General features: G+C 45.1%; 1 protein-coding gene and 1 long non-coding RNA gene across 2 annotated transcripts in view; one reads left to right on the plus strand and one right to left on the minus strand.

The window, feature by feature from the left end:
• The first annotated feature begins 11833 nt into the window (after window positions 1-11833).
• Window positions 11834-14339, plus strand: LOC102379465. The gene is made up of 3 exons (XR_324810.1): window positions 11834-11907; window positions 13268-13440; window positions 14224-14339. It is a non-coding gene; the product is annotated as an uncharacterized LOC102379465 (long non-coding RNA).
• A 3865-nt stretch (window positions 14340-18204) lies between these two features.
• JAG2 (jagged 2) overlaps window positions 18205-21550 on the minus strand; it is a 97823-nt gene continuing 94477 nt past the window's right edge. The window contains exon 25 of the mRNA XM_006032171.3: window positions 18205-20567. Within this exon, the coding sequence (XP_006032233.1) occupies window positions 20092-20567 (476 nt within the window). The 3' untranslated portion in view covers window positions 18205-20091. The remainder of the gene's footprint in view (window positions 20568-21550) is intronic.

Here is a 21550-nt window from a genome sequence, read left to right on the forward strand (position 1 = left end):
TTGAGCTAGAAGCAACCGTGGCACTAACCCACTTCAAAACCCAACAATACAACCTCCCTGGACTTCTTTAGGAACAAGCCACTTCCGCCTGACAAGGAGAGGGGATTGTCCTTGATCCTGCGGAGAAGTTCTACATAGGCTTCATTTATCACAGGCAGATCTATTAATGTTAATGGGCTTATTCCCATAGTCTTGAAACTAAGCATTCCTGATAGTTTTCCACTAGGACCAAGGCCCTAGTTGACTTGGCACAAAAGAGACATCAAGAGGAATTCTAGTAGAGCACTTGCACACAACAGCACACGGTGCCACGTCAGCCCAATCTCTGAGACTATCCAGATCAGCACTATCCCAATGAAAATGGAGAAAACGATGAGTGCAAGACTTTTATCTGCACTTACACAGTGATTCCTTTCCAGCCCCAAATCAGAATCAGCCCAACTGAAGCCCAGTTCATATCCCCTCAAAATGACAACTTTCCTTCTATTTTAAAGTCCACCTTCATCACAATGGCTCCAATATTTCACTCTTGACTCAAAGGCAAGCTTACGTGGGGAGCAGGATATGCTCCAGGGTATCTCTGCTGCCACTCTACTCATGTTATTTTTCAGTTCCTCGCTCCCCGGTTGATCTTGGCAACAGATCATAGAGCATGTAAAGTGCAATGTAAACTGCAGCCATTGTTACTGGGGCTGACATTCCTCATTTCAGGAACAGCATTTCCCCAAACACCTTCAACCGAACTGCTACTTTGCACCCCCTTCCCCCACAGTCTATTATTCTATTGTAATTTAACTATTCACCTAGCCTCGCTGGAAGAGGCAAAGCAAAACATTTTCTTACTTTATATGGGGATTTACTAATACTCTAAGTGACAGGGCATTAGCTGGCCAAATTGCAGGGCTGGCTAATGTTTAATGCAGGGCAGGGTTGATTTGCACCATATACACTAAATTATATAACGTGCAAAACGAGCCTGCCTTCTACCTGACTTCAAACTAACATGACTAACTACAGCTCTGCTTATGTTGAATAAGCCTGTAGTCTAACTGCTGGTATAAAGACCTGGGGATATTTAAATACCATTAAATTTTCTTCTTCTGCCACCCAGTAAAGCGCAAAAGGGAAATCCAGTTGGATTCCTGCAGGCTGCATTTTTAGTATCAACTTAATTTTCTTTGCTCTTTATAGAAACTGTTGCATTTGGGAAGGCAAAGAAAATCACAGTTTTGCTGCTGTCATGTGTCAAGGCAGGTAGGTATTTTTTTTTTTTTTTTAAATAAAGAAGGCACCAGAAATGGGCCTGTTGTGCACAGAAACCTGTTGACAGGCTCAATCTCTTCTGTGGCTAGAATTCAATGGGTGCTGTGGAGGTTGGGCAAGACACTGGCAGCTCCAAAACCCTAGGTTCAGTCTGGGCTGCTCATCTGTCAGAGTCGAGGGAAGCTCTAAACCAGTGAGGCTGAGCTTTTTAGCAAGTGCCACCCCAATCCCCTGCCCAATCAGCTGCTCTGTTCTGCGTTCTGCTCCCTACTCTGTGCTCCCTGCCCAATCTGCTGCTCTGCCTTCTGCTCCCTGGTCTGGGCTCCCTACCCAATATACTGCTCTGCTTTCTGCTACCTGCCCTATCAGCCACAGCGCTGCCTGTCCCTTCCTTGCTCTGCCATGTGCAACACAAATAGGCTGCCTGTGCCCCTTGTAGCACACCTGCTACAGGTTGGCCACCCCTGCTCTTAGCCATGTGATGGTTAGTCATGTCCCAGGCTCCAGCAGGGGCTTACCCAAGTGTAGCAGCATTCCCACCACTCTCACCCCTTTGAGAACTTCCTCCTATGTGAACGAGGAGAGATGCTGGCATAGGACCTATGCATGTGCTGCAACTTTTGGGGGGGGCCCGGCACCAGGAGAACCCTGAATCTGACTCCTGTCAGCCTCTTCTGATTGGGGCAGGGTCCAGTGGACTGTAGATCCTTTATAATTCAATTCCTCTTCTGTGAAAACAGGGCTTTAACTATTTAACCACAGTCACTCTGATGAAGCCCTTCAAGTGCTTTTTCACTGTTTCTGGCCTCTCGCAAGTTAGGCATAGAAAGGGAAATATCCAAGATGCACTTGGAGAAAAAACCTCCAGGGGATTTTCACCATGGACTTCAAGGAAACAGAATCAAGCCCCTCGTCAGCTGACCACCCACTTTATCAATGCCCGCAGCTCTTTCTGGCGCTTGTGATCCAAGAGCTATTCATGATTCAGGCCTGAAGACAATACCATTCCTTTCTTCACTCACCACCACCTACTTATCTCCTGTGAAGTGGTAAGTTCACAGAGAAATGTTTTCAGAGAGGAAAATGGAGATGGAAATAGTACAGGAGATGCAACAAGTTACTGTTTAAAGTTTCTACAGCAGACTACGCTTCCTGAGGGCATCCCTAAAAGAATTAGTGCTGACATTAAACCAATAAAGGATTTGGGGCAATTATTTGTCTTATTAACTCTGCTGCACTGACTTCAAAGGAGTTGCAAGGGAGTAAATGAGACCAGCATTTGGTTCGCGACAATCGCACATCATCAATTTAAGGTAGATGTAATGGAAGAGATAAGTGCCATTCCCCAAGCACTAGCTTCCCTGGGGAGATTATGCTCAGGATTCATTTGGGGGTCTCGTTTGTAAAATCCACATGAGATACAGGGCATCCAAATCTTCTCATCAAACTTGTGTTTAGATGCAAATGTTTAACACAATTAAGATCCAAATAGTTAAGAAGGAAAAAAACCCCCAGATCATGCAAGCTCACAAACCAGATTCTGGAAGGAGGGGTTTGGTTAATCCTCTTTGGGGAACTCCATTTACAAATTTAAAAATCAAATCTAAAGCTCTCAGTTTCAAAGCTGCATCTTCAGCTGATGTGAAACAGCACAGCAACACGGACCGTAATAGAATGACCTCCATTTAGGCCATTTATTCCATCTTGAATTGAGATGAGTTAATATACTTTGTCAGAGAGCAAAGACTCATCTTCTTACCCAATAACTGAAATTCCTCACCTGGGCATTTGGTAATTAGATGGTGAAGGGCCCTGGTGGACTCTGAACAGTTATGAAGAGTTTTTAAGTATATGCAGGAAAAGGTAAATGAGCTAAAAGTACAGCAATGTTTATGAAAAGATTTCCCTCATATCTCACTCGGAAATCTGGGTGATATCATTTTTAAAAGGTATATCCAGACAAACTTTACTTTTCTTTATATGTGCTTTTAAATAACAAACCCAGGTGCAAATCATAAACGTAGAGTTAATTTAGCAAGAGCCCACGAAAGAAAGAGGCACATAGGACAAACTTGTAAATCTTAAGCAGCTTACAAAATGTGTGGGTAATATAAATCTGACTTTGGGTTATGCTTTTATTTTTCTAGTGGGGCTGGAATGATCAAGGGTAAACTTTACCCAAACCACTTAGGAGGAAGCAGGACAATGACTTCAGAGAAATTCCCTATGGACGTTAAAGAAGAATAATCTAAAGTGGAACCCATCTCGATTCAGGACCAGGCTTTTTGAATGGGCCCTAGCCTTAATCACCAGTCATTTTGGTTTAGGCCTGGTTATAGTAGAGACTTTGCTGAATGTTGTTGTTTTATATCATTATTGTAAAGAGAGGCATAAAGATCATAGGTGGCACAAGGATCATTTGACCCCTGCTGACTTCCTGCCCTTTGGGCAGGGGGCTGGACCCGATGATCTTGCGAGGTCCCTTCCAGCCCTAATGTCTATGAGATCTATGAAATCTACTGAAGAATAATTCACTTCTGCTGTGCATTCAGTGGTTGATGCAGCAGTGAAGAGCTGTAACTACCAGACCCAATTCCCAGCTACATAAGCCATCACAACTGTTTCCTCCCATTCCCCACTTTAAGGCCTTTTTACACTGCCAGAGTGGCATAAGGTGGCCTCAGGGTGAAGAGTGCATGGTCCCGAGTTTTATGGTGGACAGCACAATCTGCAATAGGAATGCATTCACTTTGTCTTGGTCTCTGCACGCACGGGATTGTGAGCTCCGTGCTTCTGCGGTATCCCAGGCTGAACCACAAGCAGCAAGGGGAGATACAGTGGTGTCACTCTGCAGGACAGCAGGGCTTACCTCCTCACACTTTGCCTCCCATGCCCCTTCTTCCCTAATGAAACAAACTTCATGTTGTTCTTGTTGTCAATAGACCCTTCCTGTTCAGAGAATCGGGTTTATTAACTCGATACGCAAGCAACAGAGACTTTGCTACAGGTTCCTCGTCCTCCTAAGGAGGCCAGGCTCCAACCAGTGGATGGCAAGCTAAGTTAGCATGGCTGAGGCTGGACTCAGGGCTAATGGAAAGAGGCAGCTCACCCGATATGCTGGGAAATCACAAAGCAGAACTGGTTGGGAAGACGCCAGCAAAACAATTGCACCTGAGTGGCCCATTCCAGTGAAGCAGAAGTGTTTTACCAAGAGGGTTAGATTTCATAGTGATGACCACAGACCCGTGGCAGGCACCCATGGAAGCCCTCTCTGGTTTCCTGCCATGCTGACCCCAACGTGGGGGACTGCTGGAGAGCCAGGCCCCATCGGCTGCAGCTCCAGGGCAGCCTGGTGTCAGGAGTCGATGCCCTTGCGTGGTGAATTTGAAGTGGTTCGTTTTCATTCTAAAAAAGGAGTGACACCAAATGCCCTAATCGCTATATCGCGCAGGAAGGGGCGTTCCCCCTGTGCAGCATTATCACAGAGCACGTCCCCCAAGGAATCCTACGTTGCCTCCTACGTAGAGCAGGGCCTGAATAACGAGAACTACACTCTTCATTTCCAACGACAAACAGTTAGGGCCCCGGGCTGTCTTCATTAAAGTGCAAGATAATTTTGCAGCAGGCAAGGATGGACTGGTCAGCTCCTCTCCAACTACGTCAGACAGAGGTTATGTTACCCCGCAGGAACACAAGACTTTATGGTCCCATTCAAAGGCACGTGAGCACTTAAAACCCTGTGGTTTTACATCTGGGTGCCCACTTTATTCATAAGAGCGTCCTGCCCTAGTCTGAATCCTGCTCTCGGTAAGGTTAATTATATCAAACATCTATCCAGACCGTCATAGAGCATCTGCGTAGGAGCCACAGTTCAGCTTGTGAAGCAGACACACAACAGTAAAAGCAAAAAAAAAAAAAAAAAAAGCCCAAATATAATCCCAAGGATATGGTCAGAGGAGGGAGGGCTGTTTCAGCAAAATTTGCTTCCTCAGTGCAAAATCATATTGTCTGTGATGCAAGAGCAGTAAAGCCTGAGCAAGCCAGGAAACCTCTAAGTAGATGCAACCAGGCTGAAAACACAGTAGACCATGGAAAGGAAGTAACCTTGAATGTCTGCTGGTATTTGTCATTGGAAAGCAACAACAGGATGTGACAAAGCGACAGAAATATGGAGATGGCTGCCAGCACTTACCTAGATCCATAAATTGCCTATAGCTGTGCCAAACACCGGAAAAAAGGGCTGGGAGAAAAAGAGAATAGCTTGTCATGGTATATTCCCCAAAAAAGGTGCCTTTAAAAGGCCATGTTCCAGGGTGATGTTTCAGCCGGCTGGAAAGCCTGTGTTGTGATGTCATCATCAAGAGGATGCTTGTTCCAGAAATGAGCACACAGATGAACAGCTCCATCAGTTCTTTGGCACCCAAAACTCCCACTAGCTTCTGAAGGCGTCTGGGGCAAAAAACACCCATCACTCTCTGTAACCAGGTTTGCCTTAAGGCTTGAGCCACGGGACTTGACAAGTACATATCTTTTGGTGACAATTATTTGACCTTATTCCACATTTTTTCTTTTAACAGCTTCAATAATTCTTTGTTCTGACGAACAGTTAGAAGCGGCCAGAGGAGAACCTGAAGTGACACCCTGGAAAAAAAAATCAACACGCTCCCTGTTCTAGATAGGATATATTTTTCTAGATGGGATCTATCTATGCATCTATCTAGATTAAGGCTAGATAGATAGATAGATATAGGCCCCAGGGATGCCCTATAGTAAAGGAAGCCCAGAAGCAGGCATAATGACCAACATTTTTTAACCCAAGGACTGAAATCTAGGCACCTCCACAGAAGCAATCTGAGTTTTAGATAGGTTAGCATCCAAATATCCCACTGAAGTGAGGGGGAGCAGCAGGGACTCAGCATCAGCACTTTCAGAGATCACGACCTAAATTTAGATGCCTATGCTCCAAAATGCCACCCTTGTATTTGTCTGCTTCATCTTGTTATAAGACAGATGCACTTGAGTGGAGGTTGTATCTTGCTCATGTTCAGATGTCTTTGGAAGGTGTTGGGTCCTGGAAGGCACTGGAGCTAGCACTGTCACTCACTAAAAGGTTTTTATCCAGGGTGACATAGTGCAAAGTAGATTCTCCTCCTCACTTTTTTAAAGGATATCACTGCACTTGAGATAACCTCGTGGGCTTATCTGTATTGAAAGAAATGTCAGCACGCTGTCAGAACACCTCCTTGCAACCCGGCTGAGTTGGTGTCGCCTTATGTATGTTGTGCGTGAGGAATGCCAAAATGTGTTAGCTGTGTCGTTTTACAGCTGTTCGATGGGGCCCTTTCGAGGAAGAGGCGTGCCCTTCTTTACTTCCTCAGGAGAGCACAGAAACGTAAGGAAGAAGAGGCAGGCCGACATACTGAACTTCAACATGTGCGCAGCAAGGCAGAACACACAACTCAAATGAACTTTGGCAATTGCCACCAACTATCAAGCTGTTCTTTCAGAAGGAAAAAGAAGTCAGTGCTCCACAGTCGCCGTTATCCTTGCCTCCAAATACTAAGCAGTCTAACTCTATCAGTGTTGAGCACTTAGACTGCAAAAAATGATTCTGCAGGTAGAAACTAAAAGCACACAGGCAGGTGTGCCCCCTCTTCTGAAACAGTGATTGAAATCCTCTCAAGTCATGAACCTGATGTAGAGACAAACAGACCTGCAGATTCAGGTACGCGCTATTAAAAAGTGATAAAGCACCACAGGAACAAGCACCTGCAGCATAGCCTCAGATCCATGTGATCCAGCACACTTACAAATCTTATACTTACTACAGGGGTTGGCAACATGTGGCCCGTAGGCCAGATCTGGCCAGTAGAGCCTCTGGTGTCCAGGAAGCAGGGGCCTTTGCCCACCCCCACATCCATGTTGCACACTGAGGAGCTGCACCAGGGCTGGGCAACTGGGAGCTGTGCCCACGCTGCTGCCACTCCCCAGCTGCAGTGCAGTGCAGGTGCAGCTTCCAGCCCCCCAGCCCTGGCACAGCACCCCACCAGCCAATGTGGCCCCTGCTGCCTGAACCCCACCAAAGCCCCCATCACTAACATGCTGCCAGAGCCCTCTGGCCCATGCTGCATTGGAGCCGAGTTGTTCCAGCCCATGGTTTAGCTGGACGAACTATGTCAGTGATTCTCAGCCAGGATGCTGTGGCAACCTGGCTTGCCTTGAGACTCTTTCAAGGGTGCCACAGGGGCCACGCAATGTTATCTGTGCAAACATGACTTACAAGATAAATCCAGAGGTTTCCAACATGAATCTAGTGCATCACTGATCTGTTGCTGTGGTCTGTCCGAGTTCTTCACAATGGAAGAATTGCTCCATTATTTTCCAGTAGTCAAAAAACAAATGAAAACAAAGAGTCGGCATTTTTCGAGGGGTGGCTTGAACCCATTGAGGTTGAGCACCATGGTACTATGGTTAGAAACGTACAAATGGGATGAAATGTAATAGTACAGAATGCAAGGTCATGCATTTAGGGGATAAAAACAAGGATTTCTGCCCTAGGCATGGGCTCATCGTTGAGAAGCAACGGTGGAGGAGAGAGACTGGAAAGACTTACATAATTATAGGGTAACTATAAGCCACCAACATTTTGCAGCCAGGAGAAGGCTCCACAATCTCAGGATTGCATCTGCCCAAGCATTTCCATTTGGGGTAATGAAGTGCTGATGCAACTGTCCAAGGCAATTGCAAGATCAGCCTGGATTTACTGGAGCCAGTTTTGGTCATCCTTGTTCACAAAAGATGAATTCAAACTGGAGCAAGTGCAGAGACAGGCTGTGAGGATGAGCAGAGGAACGGGAAGCCAACTGGATGGGAGAAGACTAGAAGTGCCTTGCTTAACTAACCAAGCAAAACAAAGGCTGAGGGGGGCTAAGGCTGCCCTGGCTAAAAACACTGGGGGGTGGAAGAAATATGGTCGTGTTAGAACCAGGACAAACGGGTGCTGAATACATCTGGGCTAGAAATCAGAAGGCTCCTCTCCAGCCTGAAACATGAGTTTCTGGAAGAGCCTCCCAGCAGGAGCCATGGGGAAGAAAACCCTAACTGGTATGGAGATGGAGGCTGATCCACGATGCGAGGGATCAGGGGCGATGCATAGGGGGTGCATGTGCAACCCCTGCGCATGGTGGCGGTATCTGTGGGCAGTCCATGATCACCCCTGGCCACTGCTGATGGCATCTGCAGGTGGTCGCCGACCCGTGGTTGGTGCTCGCCACCCCTTCCCCCCATTGCCGACAGTGCCGGCGGTGTCTGCGGGAGCTCCCTGCTCTCCACTGCTGAGCTCCCGCCACTGCCGGCACAGCCGTGCCCCACCAGCCGCCAGGGGCACGTGGCATTCATGCAAGGGATTGTCTGAGGAGGTTGCCTGCAGGGAACAGACCTCAGTGACCCAGAAGGCCCCTGCTAGTCTGGTTTCCTAGGTTTCTTAAAATGCTGCCATCTTCAACCTGGGCAGACTGTTAGTGATGAACATGATGTTCCTTAGCATGAGCAAGCTGCAAGGGCCTGAGTTTTGCTGGCTGTTCCTTCACTGCTGTGGTTTGAACACGTTTCTGCCAATGCCTTGCTCACAAAATGCTCCTTGGCTGTCTTCATTCAGCCTTTGCTGCTTCTTTTTTTCTTTTTTCTCGTCCAACCTGTGCATTTCCTAAAACCACATGTAGCTTGTCCATGCCCTGAGTTGTGAGGTTCAGATGACCACCGCATTGTGAGTTTCAGGGGACAGGATACCAGCAAGTGTGTCACTACACATAGGACAAGGGGGCTCCCCTGCACCCCCAGCGATAATTCAGTAGCTACGACTGCTGCACAGAGGTTACACAGCAGTTTGAAAGGCTTTCAAAACCCTAAGAGGGTTGAGATATTTTTTCTGAGTATTACTCAGCTTGCTCCTGTTTATTTACTCACTGCCAGATGAGGCACTAATGTGCTTCCTTGTTTGTCCTGGTCAAGCCACCCCTGCTGCACACTCGCAAGCCTGCTGTGTCAGGGTCTCATGCTGGGCCCAGGTGCCTTTGCTTTGAGTTGGCTCAGTTCAGCAAAGCCTCAGGACCTGTGCCGACCCCTCCATCCCCGAGACTCCACACTAGTTTAAGCTCCTTCCTTAGAGGTCTACCTTGCGGGCTGTCTGGCCTGCAGTTCACCTCTTCAGGGAAAAGGGTTGTGCAAAGGTTTCCAAACCCAACCAGCCTTCACTTTGCCCAGCCTCAGAAATCCACCACCACAAACAAAACAGTCAAACTCCTGGACATATTTTCCTGCCTCAGGGTCTTCGTTAGTCTCAGGCATTCTTTGGTCAGTCACCCAAAGCAGCGGGTCTCAGTCCCTTCAGCCCTGGTCCAGTGCCAACCCTCCCTCCCCGCACCACGCCAGAGCACTTCCAGCACACACTGACAGCACCGACTTTGGCACCAGCCACAACCATATTCAAGCAAGTATAGCAAGGGGAGAGAGAGGAGGCGAAGCAACAGCTGGTGCTGCCAACCTTTTCTACAGGCACCTAGTGGTTAGAGCAGTTGGCCAGGAAGCAGGAGATCTAGGTCCTAGCCCTCCTCTGCCTTGGCTTGCTAGGCCAGGTAGGGCACCCCCACCTTTCCATGGAGACCAGTAGTTGGCCAAGAAAAATGATCAGGAGAGGGCAGGCAAGAAGCAACTTGACCCATAGCCTCATGACTAGGCTCCAGTTCTTGCTCCTTGGGCTTTTTGTGCCCTCTGCATTTCTATCACTGGATCAAAAACAAGAAATATCCTGAGAGCAGGGACAAAGCCCAGAAAGCCCTCTCTGCCAGTGCCCCGACCACAACACTATAGTCAGGCTCTCTCTTCCTCTGTCTCCCCGTGGCCACAGGACTCCTGTTTTCTTTGCTACACAGCTGCCCCTCTCCTTGTAGCACTCTTGAACTGCACTGTCTGCAGCAGGGCATAGGGGAAGAAGCAGGGGGTGGGGAATGGAGCCAGATGTAGGATATCAGTCACATATTGCAAAGCCACATGGAGCTCTAAACCTGATAGACTATGCAATGGGGAGACACAATGCCCCCAGCTCATCCCTCCAAATCAGAGACCCCCAGGAGAGACAGGGTGAGTTTGTTTCCCTCCTCCTTTGGGGATGTAGAAACCAGACAGGGCAGCATTTCTCCTCAGTGCTCCCTGTCCCTTCCTCCCACCCCAATCTTTTACCCTCATCCAGCATTTCCCTTCTTACTCCCTCTCTAGTTTGCACGTCCTCTGTTTTTTACCCATTTCGTGATGATACACACCACCTGGAGCAACTTTTGTGTGCAGAAAACCCAACATCTTACACCCACATGGCACTGGCAATGAACAGGTAGGAATCTACTGCAGGGCCAGCACAGACTTGGAGCTTCCAGCCCCAGGACCTGGTCCAAGGGGACCTTAGGTAGCTGTGTACTGAATCACTTTCCAAACCTGGCACAAGGCAAACACTGTGCCATGTCTTCTACTCATCCTACTTCAGCAAAAACCAAATGTCTTCCCACCCCAGGGATATGTAGACAAAGCTTCTCTAGCCCTTAATCCAGTCTCTGCTTCAAATCACAAAGTGCTAATTGTTTGCAAGCTCTCCCTCTCCCCCCCAGTCTATTCAACTGTGGTGCAGGGGTGAGACTTGCATTTTATTTCTTGGAGATGATGCAGCAGCCTACCTGTTGCTCACAGGCTAGATACCAACCAACCTCCCTCTTTGCTTTAATACCATGAGTTTTCTCCCTCCACACACTTAAATAGCTTAGGTCTGCCAAGCTGTAGTTTGCTTATGTTTGTGACTTTGATATTGCAGTATTTTATTTGGACCAAGGGATGCCTATGAGTCTTGGCTGAGGGTCTAAATAATCAAATAAATAGTCAAGTTTTTCCACTAGAAAAAAAAATGAAGTATTTGCCAAAGCCCAATAACAGTTGTGAAGCCTGTTTGAAGCCTGCAAAATGCAATACCCACCTTGGGAGCCTCGTACGATGGAGGATAGGCATGTTCTGCAATGGATGGGATTACAGCAATGTTTCACAGAAACACAGAAAGACCTGAACTCTGCTTGAAACGTTACAAGCAGCGCAGCCCCCCGAACTCCCAGCAAGGACCACAGCAGACTCTTATTGAAACCTTGCTGTCAGAGAAGAACAACATATCCCGCAGGACTAACTAACCCATGAGACATTTTCAGTATGTTCCTTTTTTTTCCCTCCTTTCTCTCAAAGCATCATCTTTGCTGGCCAGGAGATGGTAAAAGGTTTTGATTCAAAAGTGCTCACATACACACTGTTCCCATTATCTGAAATAAGAAGTACATGCAGGTCTGGGTTGGGAGGAGTCTGGGGCTGTCAAGACAAAACATTACCATCTACCACTATACTGCTCTGCCCCCGAGAAGCCTGGGAATATGTTTCACATGAAGGCATTCAGGTCTAATTTATCAACCACACCCTTTAACGATGCTTTAGCACCTGGGGAGCTTGACCCATTTGATTCTCCCGCTGTGCCAAGCACTCTACAAATCTGGTGCAAGAGTTCCCGTCCTACTATCTGGGATAGAAAGACAGACGTAAGGGGTGGACATTACAAGCCAACAGGTGAGGACTGGAAGAAAGTAGGAGAGAAACAGTTAAAAAGGAATAAGAGGTTTCTCTTCAGGCCAGCGATGTGTCCTATTTGGTGTCATTAAGGTCATGCTCATTGCTTGTACTGGGCTCTGAAACTCTGGGTTAATGAGCCTTGGAGAGGTTATGGACTCAAATTTTGGGTGCGGGCCCAACTGCCATATACATGTGTGTGTACATGGCCTCAGTGTCCTGCTTGCCCAGTCCAGGATCTAGTTCAATATCCCAGCCCTCTAAGCAGCTTCAGACAGCTGCCACTTTTTAAATCCCTCATCCCTCAGTCTCTCTGCAGCTGTGTGGTCTTCCAATGATGTCTACTCCTCAACCAAAAATTTAAGGTTCAGAGTACACATCCATCATTAGACCTGGGGTGTCTAACTATGCCAAACGACACATCATAAACTCCAGAAATTCAGAGTTAAGGTTAAACGATAGAGGAAATCCAAATATGTTAGGTATGGAAATACATAATTAGGGGAGCGTTAGGATTATTTTGCTGGCCTGTAATTGCACCGTGCAGCAATTGAAAGTTTATAATAGAAGCAAAGTAGTGTTGGGTCTGCGGCCACAAATTGGAATTAAATTCATTTCCACAAGTCTTTCAGTCAGGAAAAGCAGACAGGAGGAGTTACTACCTAATGCCTCTTCAGACATATCCTATGCACAAGGCTTCCATGAGTTTTAACTGTGATTATTCTATTAAGATCACTTAGGAAGGGGGAAAAACAGTTTGACGCTAAGTAGTAAATTTCTTAAGGGCCGAATCACGTTTAATTCAAACTAACAAATTGGTCTGCCAATTCTTAAAATGGTCATTCCTTATTCAATAGGTCAGATTAATTTGGAGCAGAATCTCTTATATTTTTCATACCTAAAGAACATTCACCTGTCTAGGGAACAGAACTATGAGATAAAGAAGTACTATTATTTAGGGAGCACCCTTCACGTGCGAGCATCTTAGACAACAGGAAAAAGGGGAAAAAAAAAGCAGAATTCATATTGTTTGGATTGTTAATTACTTGACAACGTCTTATTACAATTAAAGAACCAGGTGTCTAGTGAGAGAGATCATGAGATCCATTTAAAAAAAAAAAAAGTCATAGGAAAATAATTATGGTCAATCCACTGCTGTTCTCCTGGTTTCCTTCTCTTCCTTTTCCTACTCCATTAGTCACTTCTTTAGTCTGAGACTTATGATAAATAAAAAAGGCATAATAAGGCCAGGTGGATGTTTCATAAGGCATCTCTCATTTAGCCTCTTAATGCCACAACCAGGTACCCAGCAGCAGTAACTTGTTTTGTACCTTACTTCTGCCTCTCTGTCTCTGAACAGGGAGGGCAGAGCAAAAACACCACCTTCCTCCTGCAAAACAGATCAACAAGCCCACCTGAACAGGGCAGGAAGGGTCACAGCTACAACCTGCGGTCCCAGGAGGACTCCTTGCACAGGACCTTGGGAGCACGTTGGGAGTCTACAGCACCTGTACATGGCTCACCTGTTATCCGGTACTATGATAGTTACTAAGGACCTTTACCTTAACAAGCAGAAAGGAAGCTAACCTAACTAGGCTCTGCTACTGCGCTGCACCGCCTTCCCCAAGAGATATGCAATTACTGTATTTTTTTCATACACTATATAACCTCAAATTAAGCATGCCTCTTGTTTATGGAAGGGACAATGTAGGAAAAAAAAAGATATGTCCAGTGTCATGGCTGATTGTGCGACTCAGAGTAAGTCATTCTGGAAATAGAGAGTGCCCAGGAAGTATAGCACCAGGAAGTGCTCAGTGCTAGCTGCTTCACCTGGACTGTCTCCTGGTGTGGCACACTTTCTGGACAGCTTACTCTGTCACACAAGGGTAAGCCCCAGCCCCTTGCCAGGGCAGAACACCATCATTATTTCTTTTCTCTAAGTAGTTTTATATAAGTTTCTATCAATAAAGTCTTGTTCCCATATCACAAGCCTCACCAAGATGCTATCAGCAGCTCACTTGCTGCTTGAGGCAAGAGCTCCAGTTCTCAGCCAAAACCTGTGACTGGGAGAAGGTTAATATAGGACTCTGCCATCTTGGCAGCTGCATGGCACGCAGTGTCTCCAGAGAAGAAAACAGCTTCCTTGCTTAAAACACGCACTTCAATTCTCAGGGGCTGATTTTGGGTGGGAGGGGAGGAAAGGTGTGTGTTGTATATGAGAAAATACAGTATATAAACCTATGCCTATCTTCAAGCCATAAACTATGCCCAGTAGTTACCCTATTCATTTATTGGGAAATACCCTTCAAATTCCAGGTGGTTCACAAATGTAGCACAGGGCAGCATCAAGTTATTTTGCTACAGGAGCTTTTCACTCAGGCACAGTTTGATCTCAAGAGGATTAATTACCTGGCCTGGCGCAGAACAAAACAAACAGAGAAGACGGCAAGTGGCCAAAAGAATCACAAGCTGCAGAACCTGATGAGAGGTTCAGGTCAGCGTGGGACTTTGAACAGTGCAGCAGAGCAGAAAAATGAACTGGGGGCCACGCAGAGGGGGAACCCGGGGATGGCCATCTATTCGGCTCATCCTGTGCGTATTCTTAAAAGACTATATTAGAACAAAATTCATGTTGTCTTCATTGCACAGCTAAGCTATGTAATGGGAGGATTTGCATGAGGACAGGCATATATATTGAAAAATGTTTACTGCAGCCAACATTAATGGTGTTTTGCAGAAACACACACAATCAACAACGGTACAGGATAAGGAGGGCAGGAGTTTAAGAAACAAGTGTGGAGAAATGCAACTAGAACAAAGAGTAAAAGCAGCTGAGTCTTTCTGCTCCATGCAGACATTAGTTTTACAGGGTTTTTAAACATTATGTAATATTTATACATTATTAGCCCTCCAGAAGATATTTGTCTTCCTCTTCTCTATCTAGGTGCCTCAGCCTGCTACCCTATAGGCGAACCATGGCACAATGCTACTGACATCCTAGACAGTGCATTGCATGCCAATACCAAGATTTTGCAAACTTGATTTCAGCCCTATCTCCTGCCAGGAGTGCTCCTCAGACAGGATTGAGAGGGAGAAAAAAAAAATCAATGAACTGTACAGAATACTCTAAGCAGAGAAAAGGGGACAATATTTCTAATGCTCATTTGCAGATACGTTCCTTCACAAGGTCACTTCTAATGAGGGCATGTAGCAGGTTGTTAGGGCAAGCCTCATGGGTGCAATGAGTCTTATTCAGGTTTCATTCTTTATGATCCTGGTTTACATGTTAGTGATACCAGGGTTTTTTTGGCACAGATTCTGTTTTTAATTGCAGGGAGCGCCAAGGTAGCCCTGTCCCAGTGAATGGGATGACAAAGCATTAACACTCTCTCTACTCCTGGTAGATCCACAAGCTACCTTGAGGATTGGTATTTCCTGTGCACTGCTTTATCTCCCAAAGACAGATTTGATAGACTTCAGGCCCTCAGAGGCACCTCTCTTTTGGGGTTGAAAGTTTCTGTAGGAGCACATTCAAGAACTTCCCTTGTGCAAATGGCTCAGCACCCAGCTCCTGCCAAAGCCGCCTCTGGATTCAGGAACTAGGTGAGCTGCACCTACCTCTTCTGTTGGGCCCGATCAGCTGGGCATGCTCTGACCACACTTTCCAGCATCCAGGTCAGCACACAGTGGAACAGCTGGGGCTGCTTCCATTAAACACCACTAAGTCAGCATGAGATGCTGGTGGTGATGGTGCCTTTTACAGAGTAGCTTAGACCACTCACCCACAAAGCTGGAGACATTGTTGCTTGGTCTCCCCCAGCTTTTAGAGGGGGGCCAAACCTGCATCTCCTACTTGCAGAAAGTAGGAGGGTTAGGCTAGTGGGTAACTAGTGGGTTAGGCTAGGGCTAAGCTGGATAGGACCCCTCACCCCTTCCTGCAGCAGTGGCCACGGTGCAAATACAAGAAAGTAGGGTTAAGAGAGATTGCAGCCTGCTGATTTTCAGTCCTGGGTTCCTGTCCCTGCCCTCAGGATTATTTCTATCTTCTATCCAATGTCCAAACAGGGTAGAGAGGAGACTAGATCCACCCCACACACCTCCTCCGTTGAGGGCTGCATGCTTGAGAGCAAGCCCTGCTCAGTAGTTAGAAATAATTTATAGAGCTAGGCTCTGAATTGATCCCAGGTGAACACAAGGGCCTCATCTGCAGTCTTGAATTACATGGAAGCTCCTGGAAGGAGGTAGGGAGGGCCATGGAGAGAGGAAGTCTTGACACAGCCCTGAGCTTAGTATCTCCTATTGGCCTGATGAAGGCAATTCCCCACTCTACCTACAGCCTTCTTGGATCCCCCGAGGCACCTAATTCTCCCCGCAGGTCAGACATAGAGCATGGGCCCTTACTCTGGGCTTTGGCTTCCGTTCCAGAGCCAGGTACTTAAAAATGAGTCAGTGCAGCACCCAGCTTATAGATATCCAAGTTCTTCATATATCTAATTGCTCTCAAGCATCTTGCTGAGTTAATCTATGTGAGCAAAGTAATTAAGTGCCATGGAAAGGTAACTTTATAACAGGCCAGTGAAAAAAAAAAATCTAACTCTTTATTTTATATGGTGATTACCATGCATGGCCTCTTATTTCTTAATTCCTGCAGACAGAGGAAGATGTGATTGCTCATAATTGGTTGGGTCAGTCAAGCACGAGACAAGTACCAACTTTGGCGTTAGACCCCTTCCTCTACACTGGGCAGCAGGCAACCAGACCCGATGGAAATGACTCTCACCTGGGTTGAGCGTCTACAACTGGTTTTAAGGATATTTTCTGATCTGACTGTCTGCTTTGCAGCTACGGTAGAGCCCTTTGCTGTTGTGGCTGTCTCTTGTCGCACATCATTTTTGCAGTTTCCTACAAATATTTTACAAAGTGAGAACAGAAAAGAAGCCAAGTCACTGAATACTAACATTTCCTCTCCTACTTCATTAGTTGCAGAACCAAAGCAGTTTGCTTGGTACAGCCAATGCACTTAATTCCTCAAGTCATATCGGTGCATCTTACCTGCCTAGTCAGAAACAACCCTAGGTTGATAAGGTACATCAAATACCACAATACTTAATTCTTCAGTAAGAAAGTGATCTGCAGGAACAGATCACTGAATAAGGACCAGGAATTTCCATGACCCAAAAACTCTACAGTCCATTCTCTACCTACCTTAAAGCATGTACCAGGGCAGTGCTTCTCAACCATTTCAGCATTGAGGCACCCCCTACCTAGACTCAATGCACCCTTTTAAAAAAGGGAAAACTAAGAGCTGGCATTGTCAGAGTACTGAAAAATAGAGCAATTTTTCCGCTATGGAGAACTCAAGACGACCACAGCAAGCCAGGATGTTTTTAACACTATGGAGTCTAGTGTGAAAATGCTGGGGTTACCATCTTGTGAATTATATTTGCACACCTATGCTACAACTGTACGGCACTCCATGGCACCCACAAAAGGCTCTCGTGGCACCCCAGTTAACAGTTAAGAATCACTGTAGAAGGGCAGTGGCATTTATACTACAGGAGTCATTCACAATAGAACACCAATTTAGTATATTAAAAGAATATATTTAAATTAATCCAGATAAGTCTTAGAAATTATTATACCACAAGGGAATTTTTACCTCAAGTGGATCCCATAGAGCAGGGTGGCCAACCCGCAGAGTCCAAACTTCCGAGTCCAAATTGAGTAACGTGCTCACCGTGCGCATTCGCGTCACTTGACGTGATGTTAACAGCCATGGAAGCTCGTCACCATGTACTCATGCAAAGAGAGACATTAACTTCTGAAGAGCTGTACGTGGCTGTGGAGCCATGGGTTGGCCACCCCTGCCCTAGAGAAGCAAGGTACGGTGCAGAGTGGTAGAGGTCTAGTTAGCAAACTAGTAAGCAACCTACATTCAGTGCTTAGATCATGGTATAGAGCATTTTAAGATCTCTCATCGACATAGGAGCACAAGGAAGGGCCCTGCTGGACCTCGGAGTCCAACTGTTTGTGATCACAGGCAACCTCTCATCCAAGAATGCAGCCCACATTCAAAGCAATTTGGCTCTCAGCTAATCTGAGTCCATAAGGGAATGAGATTTGCTTCTGCAGCAGCACACTTCCAAAGCAAAACAGGCCTGTGGAAGCAGCAACTGAACTCGCTACTGGGCACTTGTCTTCCAAGTTTGCTGGGTTGATACAATTGTCTGGAAGAGTATTATATTAGGCGCCTAGAAGGCAATTTGAAAGCAAACACAATTTGAAATATATAATTACACACAATGAGGGAATCATTTTATTAGATTATGGAAGACAGCAGCAGTATAGTACAAAAAGTTACAAGGGTAGCAGAAAAAAGTATTTTTGGTTTAAATACTTAGGATTATACGGGGGGGGGAACAGGTGATGGATAGTAGTACCCTTTCTAGAGCTAACTCCTAATCAGGTTATCAAAATAAGTTTTGAATATTTACCACAAGTAAAAAAAGTTACAACAAACATTGTTATAAAATGCTTTAATAAATAATTTTCTTCTGAAAGTTATTTAAGAACATGTCAAACAAAATGTACTAAACAGAAGATCCTGCAAAGCAATTCCTGCATTCATGTATAAAATAACTGGTTTCAAAACATTCATGTTTATATTGTTCATTGGCCAGAGTTTATACTTTCAGATAAACATCCGCTCTTCTTACTGGTAGGATAACTAGGTGTATGTAGTGTTATGGTTTTCCAGTAATTAAAATAAACTTATAGTTTGCCCAGTTAATAGCAATAATAAAGCCTCAAAGTCAAAAAACAAAATGCGCAAGCCATCCCGTATGAATAACCATTTCTATCGAGGTACTCCATCTTCCAAGTTTGCCAACCTTTTTCTTAGAGCGATAGATGAATAAGCACAACAGAAACAAGAATGAGGAAATATTGTTCCCTTCATTAGGCCTGTATTTAAACGCAAAAAATATGTAATACCACATGTAATTAACATATTCACAAAAGAAAAACAATGCCTTGCTAAGTTGGTACTGTACAGTAGATGCATCCTCTAGTGTTCTTGAGATGGGCAGAACCTGGGAATAAACAAACACTTCTGGATCTATTTACATGTAAATGATTGTGTTACAATGTAAATACAAATGACCAACAGATTCCTAACATTGTATTAACATCATTTTCTAATTTGGACATAATACCAAAAAAGGGTCTCATAAACTGCCATAAAACCTCCCTTTTCTGCAACATAAATTAAAAAGGAATGACATGTAAAAAAAAAAAAAAGACAGAAATATTTTAAGTTATTAAATCAAATATACAGAGTGATTCATTTAATATGTACATATTTACAAAAAAAAAAGCATTTTCACAATTAGAAAATAAACCATGTCAGTTACGGGAACCTACAGTTCTCACAATTTAACTATATTGGTATGGCAGTCTTTGACAGTTGCTATAGAAAAAGTTTAAATCTCAAGGCACTTGTCACATGCTTCAATACTGCAATTCTAAAGTAATTAAAAACAAAAATAAAAAGGCCACTTTTAAACCACAGTTGAAAGATCTCTATAAATTTCTGTTCCTGTTACGAAGTGTGTAAGGCAAATTTGGGAAATAAAAAAAGGAAAACAAAAAACAAAACAAAACAAAAAAAAAAAAACTTACAGAAGCTACTAACGTAACAAGTGCTGTGAGCTGCCATTAATAGAGATTCAAAGTCAAGAAAACAGTTTAAGTTTACACAATTTCCTCAACCAGGAGGTTTTAAAGCCACCGTTAAATTAGAGCAAGTAATAAAAAGAAATACATTCTGTAAACAGTGTATAGTCTTTTGTAATAAACTTTACACATATTGAAAATACAGCCTCTCTCCTCTGCCATACAGCGAGTGTATTATAAGTAAACTTTACAAAAATAGCAACTATCAAAGATTACTCATTTTTTTTCCATCTGACAGTCATTGAATAATTTATACAAGGCTAAAGAAACAAAATAAACTTTTTTTATTTTATTTTATTATTATTTTTATTTATTTATTTATTTTTTTACTCAAAATAAAGAAACTATGAACATTTGCCTCCAGATATTTGTCCTTGATGCAAAATGGAGATGTCAATTTTCCCCTCCCTGTTAAGTGCAGGCACAGCGTGCCTGTGTTCTGAGTACAGGTTAGTCTCTACCGCCTTCAAAGTTTGATGCATTCACATTTTTTACAGATCTGTTGTCCATTTTGACTATCTGATAGGCTTTCTTTACTGGACTGCTCTCAGACGTGTCGGATGCCTTTGTTGGCAAAGGCTTTGGGTGTTTGTGAGAGAGGAATTTGTCCATTTCCATGACCTCTCTTTCCTCATCCTCCTCATCCTCTTCCTCATACTCCACATACTCCTCCACTGTATCACAAGTTCTTTTTTGAGGAGAAATGAAATTCTTGCATTCGTAACGAATGTCTTTGTTACTGTAAGATTTGTCTATCGGGTTTCTTATTGGATTTAAAGGTGCCCACTGGTTATTGGTACCCTCCTCTCTAGGTGGGCGGCTTCTTTCTCTCTCTTTTCTTCTCTTTCGAGTCCACCACACACAGATGATTATGCAAGTCAGCCATACAATACTACAGACAGCACAAATAATTGGAACCAAATAACCTAGAGGACAAACCAGAATAGAAAAGCTGGTTATTGATACTGGATATTTGCACTAGGAACTGGTCACACAAATGCTCTAAGAGCTCCCTTTTGAAGCCTTTTTGGAAAAAAGTAAATGTGCCTAAACATTGAGGTACTTTATAGTATTTCTGCTTGAAACTCTAGTCCTTCTTTTGACGGTTTCTGGCCACTTAAAACACTGCAATTGAGAGGCCCTAATGATTTGGGAAACAAAACTTCAGAGAGTCCATGTTTTAAGTGAGACCAACTGACAATTAGGATATGAACAGACATTCATTTCTGCTGGTGGACATTTCTGAGAAGATTTCATTGGTAGAAATCTTTCCAGGAGCGGGAGCCTACAGGCAGCCTGCAGATGTCCTCTCTCCTCTGCTCTCCATGCCTTCCCAAGACAGGGGGGATATCAGTGATATCACACTCCCCCCAGTCTCTGGGAATGGGGTGGAGGGAGCAAGTCCCCAGCCCCTTTGCTAAAACTAGGCAGTGACCAGTTTGGGGAAAGAGGCAGGGAGTTGTGGTAGCTGCTACGCTCTCCTCCTGGACCAGTTCCTGAGCAGCTGCTCGTCCACTCTGCTTCTGGTGTCAGGGAGCTGAGCAGAGGCAGTGAGACAGAGCCCACTAGATGTCCGCTTCTCAGCACCTGAACACCAGGAGCCAAGCAGACTGAACCCAATGGCAAAGCCCTTGCACACTCCACATACTGGAGATGTCAGTGCGTGTAGCAGGCAGGTGGTTTGCCCTACTGCCTTGGGGAGAACCTTCCTAAGCCCAGCTCCCAGCCCACTAACTTCCCCATGCTACCTGTAATTTAAGAGACAACAGGGTTGGCCCCTGGGCTTGGGGAGGCTTTCGCCAATCCCAATTCGATCCCCTCCAGCTTTTAAATAAACTAGGTAACCGAGGCAGGGGTGGGAGTTGAGAGCAAAGGGAATATAGAGGGAACTGGCAAACCCCTTGCATCT

The sequence above is a fragment of the Alligator sinensis genome, unplaced genomic scaffold (genome assembly GCF_000455745.1).
Source record: "Alligator sinensis unplaced genomic scaffold, ASM45574v1 scaffold171_1, whole genome shotgun sequence".
In the NCBI taxonomy this organism is placed as follows: Eukaryota; Metazoa; Chordata; order Crocodylia; family Alligatoridae; genus Alligator; species Alligator sinensis.